Source organism: Myxocyprinus asiaticus, chromosome 10 (genome assembly GCF_019703515.2).
Source record: "Myxocyprinus asiaticus isolate MX2 ecotype Aquarium Trade chromosome 10, UBuf_Myxa_2, whole genome shotgun sequence".
NCBI lineage: Eukaryota > Metazoa > Chordata > Actinopteri > Cypriniformes > Catostomidae > Myxocyprinus > Myxocyprinus asiaticus.
The window spans coordinates 8,220,944-8,226,959 of NC_059353.1; the positions used below are offsets into that span (position 1 = coordinate 8,220,944).

Here is a 6,016-nt window from a genome sequence, read left to right on the forward strand (position 1 = left end):
GGCTTAACGACTGTTAGGCCTGCCTTTGTCTTCTATCTGAATACATGAGGCCCAACATACATCCGTCTAATGTATGCCCTATTCCAACCAGTGTTCAGAAATCACATAGAGCTGAATAAAATGCCAGAATCTAATGTGAAAATTGGTAAATTAGTCAATCAAGAAAAATTAACACGTTAAACATTTTAAGTTAATCGTATGCATTAGCGCGTTAATTTTGACAGCTCTAGTAAGCAATCGTCCAATCATCACATTTATGGACAGTGAGCAAAGTTCAATTTTCCAAAGCCAAAATAAAGAGAAAAAAACAGAATATGCAATTCAGTTGTGAAATAGGCTACACATTAAAATAATATCTTCCAAAAAATAATGTTTGAAGTTCACTTAACTTTATCCAAGGCATCTGGCTCAATTCCACCCATAGCCACTGTTTGCCTGCCTTTTTAGGTAAACCAGGGCTAATCTTTAGCTAAATAAGCTACATGATTTTATATATGTTTAATTATGAGAGACTGAGCATATGTGGGGGAACAGAAATGTTGGTGCGTTTATGAGTATATGTATGTGCACAAAGGTTTATTGTGAGATAACTATATTCATAGTTTAGTGTGTGTGTGTGTGTGTGTGTGTGTGTGTGTGTCCCAGTTTATTCATGATTGTACTCTCTGTCACACATGCAACTCTGAGTCACAGCAGTCACACCCACATCACAGACAAAAACAGCCTTGAAAAAACAAAACACACAGCAATTCATGTACATTTGCACTTAAACGCACAAATTATTAGAAATAAGAGGAAGGGACAAAATAATTACATCTCTGGGTCATTCCTACTATGCTGTCCATTTTTAATTCTTTATTTTAATTTTTAAAGATGGAAATCTTTTTTTTCAGTAGCACAAATAATTGAACATAATTTAGTATAATTTTGCTACGGATGTTTGAGCGGATGTTGATTGCATTAAAGGTGTTTCTGCATATTTGCTTTTCTCTTAAGTTAGATGCTGTATCAACACCATTCTGCTGACAAAAATCATTGTCAAAAGCTGTGCATTCTGAATTATAATTATTATTATTTTATGATTATTTATTTATTTGCAAGCAAAATATCATATTTCCTATTTCATAGCAAACAAGTTCCCAGAAACTATTAGTAAAGTTGGCATCAAGCAGGCCATAAGGGGTTCCGGGAGGTTATGTGCCAGCCAGGCAACTAACATTGAGATGAATGAGAATGCTAACAGAAAGCATTCTCCAGATTTTATAAACCTCCTTGGGAAAAACAACACCACAACCTTTTTTTCAGGCACAACCTGTGTCTACAGCTATATCTCGTAAGAGGGCACATGCTTTAGACAACTCAATAAGTATTTGCGCCATCTTTTATCAGAAACTAGGCTACTATAGCTGTACCATGGCACAGTGATGGTATAAGATGCCAATAAAGACTGATTACTGCATTTATATGCCATGGTATTTATATGGTGCTCTGAGAATAGTGGGGTACTTTAAAGAATACTGTGGCACATGACATGTTCAAAAAACAATGTTAGTACCTTCATGCCTGCAACTAAATCTTGCACACCATCACCATGGGGAGATACATGCCGTAATATAACATTCTCCAGGCTTAAATTTGCTCTGAACTGAAAACAGGAGCTAAGTTCAGACTTGTGTTATGAATGCCATAATCTCTTTTCATAGCACAATTAATCACTACAAGCATATTGAGAGAAGGAGGTTTCAACAGTTGAACGAGAGCGTCTATGTGACGCTCTGGTCCTGTATAATCTTCAGGACGAGGGTAGATATTTATTCAGAGGTTCAGTTCAGAGATGAACACGGTAGCATTTAGCGTTGTTGACGTCAGAGCGTCAGAGATCTTCTATTGCTCTCCGCTCTCACAGACCGCGCGCAACCTCCACCTTGTTCGGCGCGCGTGTCAATAGTTTCTCTGACAACTCTGGCACAGCGCTATTTTGCCGGAGGTCACAAGAAGGTTGGACACATTTCTATGTTGGTGGGTGTGTGTGGTTATTTTTATATATGTGTTTAAAGGAAGGAGCGGTTTGGTTTTTTTCCTCCCGTACTTTTCAGCGCGCGTCACCATTTCCTCCAAAAACGAGTCGGACTTTTTAGCGCGAGCTTCTCGGGTGCTCCACAGCAAGCGAATAATCGGCGCGGTCGTGGGCATCATCATGATCGTGGCGCTCATCATCGCGATTCCGTTTATGGTCCAGACCTCTGTGGTTTCTGCGCACTACGAGATGATGGGCACCTGCCGGATGATCTGTGATCCGTACAACCCCAAACCGAGCGCCACGGCGCTGGAGGTGATGCAAGATCTCAGTGCCATCCCACCATCTTTCGCTCAGGGGACCAGAGGTGAACCGGGCCGGCCAGGCAAACCGGGCCCAAGGGGTCCACCTGGCGAGCCTGGCCCACCAGGTCCTAGGGGACCACCCGGAGACTCCGGGAGACCTAGATTCACCAGCATCGCTTCGGGAACGGCGAGAACTGAGACGGGAGACGTTGGCCCAGCCTTAGGGAACGTTAAGATCGCCTTTTATGTAGGTCTCAAGAACCCTCACGAGGGCTACGAGGTGCTCCGGTTTGACGATGTAGTGACAAACGTTGGAAATCACTACGACCCAACAACTGGCAAGTTTACGTGCCAAGTGTCCGGAATTTACTACTTCACCTATCATGTGCTGATGCGCGGAGGGGACGGCACAAGCATGTGGGCAGACCTTTGTAAAAACGGACAGGTATCCTCTTTTAAATATTGTGCATGAGCAAAACAGCAAACACAGTCTCGAATTTGTTTTATACGACTGTGCGGATTGAGATCCAAATGCATCGGGTGGCTTTTGCGCGCGATAATTCTGCCCATGCACAAATGATGCCTTGGATAACTCACTGATCAGGGATGTAATTCAGACGTATTCAGACGTGCTCTGTCATTTAGCAACATTTTAACATCATATAAGATGAAAGTAATGGCCCTAAATTGACATTTGTTCCAGATTGAACGCCTTAACCCCCTATGTTTAACTGGTGCAAAAGTATTGTGAAACCTACTGGTCCTCTAGGCGAAATATAGGCTACAAAAATACTCTTCAGCAATATGCATTGCACAAAATACAATACAGTTTGCATTACGAGGTAGATATAGTATCGATAGTAGGCCTAATGGTACTTTAAGAGCATTGTTTGAAAGTGCTTCAAAGAAGTGAAGTGAATTTGCAAAACAGTATTGGTAATAATAAGAGGTAATGATAATAGCTGTCAAAGTACTGGAATTTATATATATATATATATATATATATATATATATATATATATATATATATATATATATATATATATATATATATATATATATTATTATTTTTTTTTATTTTTTTTTTTACATTTTAGAATAATAGTAAAATCATCAAAACTATGGAATAACATAAATGGAACTATGGGAATTATGTTGTGACTAAACAAAATCCAAAATAAATCAAAACTGTGTAATATTTTAGCATCTTCAAAGTAGTCACCCTTTGCCTAGAATTTGCAGACATGTACTCTTGACATTTTCTCAACCAACTTCTTGAGGTATCACCCTGGGATGCTTTTTAAACAGTATTGAAGGAGTTCCCATCTATGTTGGGCACTTATTGGCTGATTTTCTTTATCATAGATAGTAGATTTATTATTAACTTTATTATTATTATTATTATTATTATTATTATTATTATTTTATTTTTATTAAATTTTAGTTTTGTAATGAAATAAATTAATATGATGGCACAATTATATTTTTGTCTACAAAACTAATTTCAAGCATTTAAGCATACACCTTCAGATCAAAAGATTTTTAAGATCATGAGAAACATTTCAGTCAAGTGTTTCAAAACATTTGACCGGTAGTGTGTGTGTGCGTGTGTGTGTGTGTGTGTGTGTGTGTATATATATATATATATATATATATATATATATATATATATATATATATATATATATATATATATATGCTATAACTCTCACCTTTTTCATTTTCTTTCTTTCTTTTTTTCTTTTTTTTTTTTTTTTTACACAACAGGTGATTGACATTGTGGCTTCTCTTTATGAGCAAATATTAAAACGATGACTATTTTATGTTTTATCTGTGAAAATCCACTTTTGTTTATAGTACATCTTAAGGCTAAACTATAGACTATCATTAGCATTAAGAGTGTAATTGTCTGAATGATATTCTGTGTTTATTTGGTCAGGTTCGTGCAAGCGCCATCGCTCAAGACGCCGATCAGAACTACGACTACGCGAGCAACAGCGTCGTGCTGCACCTGGACTCTGGCGACGAGATATATGTCAAACTCGACGGCGGAAAAGCGCACGGAGGCAACAACAACAAATACAGTACATTTTCCGGTTTCATTCTGTATCCAGACTAAATACTTCTGCTTAAATTGATTTATCATTGAACTCCTCTCTCCGCGCGGGTCGGCACCTATCTGCACTGTCATTGGGAATATAAGGGTCATCCGCACTCAGCGCCTATGTGAGAAAGAGTATGTTGTCTGTATTCATCCCTTTCTGTCTAAAGAAGTATAGTGTTTGGCAAGTATACCCAATTAAACGAAACGTTAGCATATCAGTATTGTTATGGGTGTTTGCTCAAACGATATTTTTGTCCTGTACAGCTAAAAAGTTCATTGTCAACGTTTATGAACATATGCTTTTTTTTTTTAAGAGTTGTGCTTTAATAAGTGGCCCCTTGTGCAACACAAAGCATTACTGGTATTAAATGGTTTGGTTCATGTATGGACAAATTTATTAAAATGTAGTAGGCGTTTTTCTCTAATGCTGGCATCCTAATTTAAACAAGTGTAAACAAACAATTTTTTTTAAACATTTGAGCTCCTTGGATAAATGCACTCACAAATTAAATTCCTTTAAATGTCATTTTCATAAATATATTGGTCACGTGCTATTGCAGAATGGCTTTGTTTTAAAACTATGGTTGAGCAATAAAGCATTACTTTGTGTTTTCATTTTGTATGTAAATAACAAAGGTGTGTATGTGTATTAATGAAGTGTGGTAGTTCAGCGGTGATCTCTGAGACTTGACTTTCGACCTCATACAGGTTCTACTGAGAACTTCTGCAAGGACATACCTACAATAACACACTGAGCATGCCAGATATCACAATCATAAAACTTATGGAGTCCATACGATACATTCAAAAGACACTATACAGAAAACCAATTTTGTCACAAGATTGAGAATAGCTAGTGTTTTCTTGACTTTTCTTCTTAATTGGTGCCTGCACAGTGATCAGAGAAGAAAGTGATTTTCTAACATAAAATTGTTTTATAGTTAATATTAAATTATTCATATGAGTTTAATCCTTATTAAATCATATAGATGATTAATAAATATACCCAGACAACATTAGGGTGTCCATTAATCCATCTGACACTGTGATTTACACACTCTACATGCCTGATTAAACACATCCAATCAGGTGATGCTTTAGGGAGAAGATATGACTTGATATGTTACAGTATGTCACATGACATGTAAAACATGAGCTTGCTTGCTCTCACAAACTTCTTCTTATATACACTCACTGAGCACTTTATTAAGAACACCTTTACACCTACATATTCATGTGATTATCTAATCAGGCAATCATGTGGCAGCAGTGCAGTCTATAAAATCATGCAGATACGGGTCAGGAGCTTCAGTTAATGTTCACATCAACCATCAGAATGGGGAAAAAATGTGATCTCAGTGATTTCGACTGTGGCATGATTGTTGGTGCCAGATGGGCTGGTTTGAGTATTTCTGTAACTGCTGATCTTCTGGGATTTTCAAGCGCAACAGTTTTTAGAGTTTACTCAGAATGGTGCCAAAAAAAAAAAAAAACATCTAGTGAGGGCAGTTCTGCGGATGGAAACACCTTGTTGATGAGAGAGGTCAACAGAGAATGGCCAGACAAGTTCGAGCTGACAGAAAGGCTACG

At 37.5% G+C, this 6,016-nt stretch overlaps 1 protein-coding gene across 1 annotated transcript; it reads left to right on the plus strand.

Annotated features, from left to right (window-relative positions):
• Nucleotides 1-1,891: 1,891 nt before the first annotated feature.
• Nucleotides 1,892-5,017, plus strand: LOC127447277 (complement C1q-like protein 2). Its single transcript, XM_051709052.1, has 2 exons — nucleotides 1,892-2,767; nucleotides 4,262-5,017. Exons 1-2 carry the CDS (start codon nucleotides 2,198-2,200, stop codon nucleotides 4,439-4,441), a joined length of 750 nt encoding a protein of 249 aa, XP_051565012.1. The 5' UTR covers nucleotides 1,892-2,197; the 3' UTR covers nucleotides 4,442-5,017.
• Nucleotides 5,018-6,016: the final 999 nt, after the last annotated feature.

Coding starts and splice junctions, on each gene's coding strand:
- LOC127447277 (XM_051709052.1), top strand. CDS start 2,198: ATGATCGTGGCGCTCATCATCGCGATTCCGTTTATGGTCCAGACCTCT. Junction 2,768..4,261: donor ACCTTTGTAAAAACGGACAG/GTATCCTCTTTT, acceptor TTATTTGGTCAG/GTTCGTGCAAGCGCCATCGC.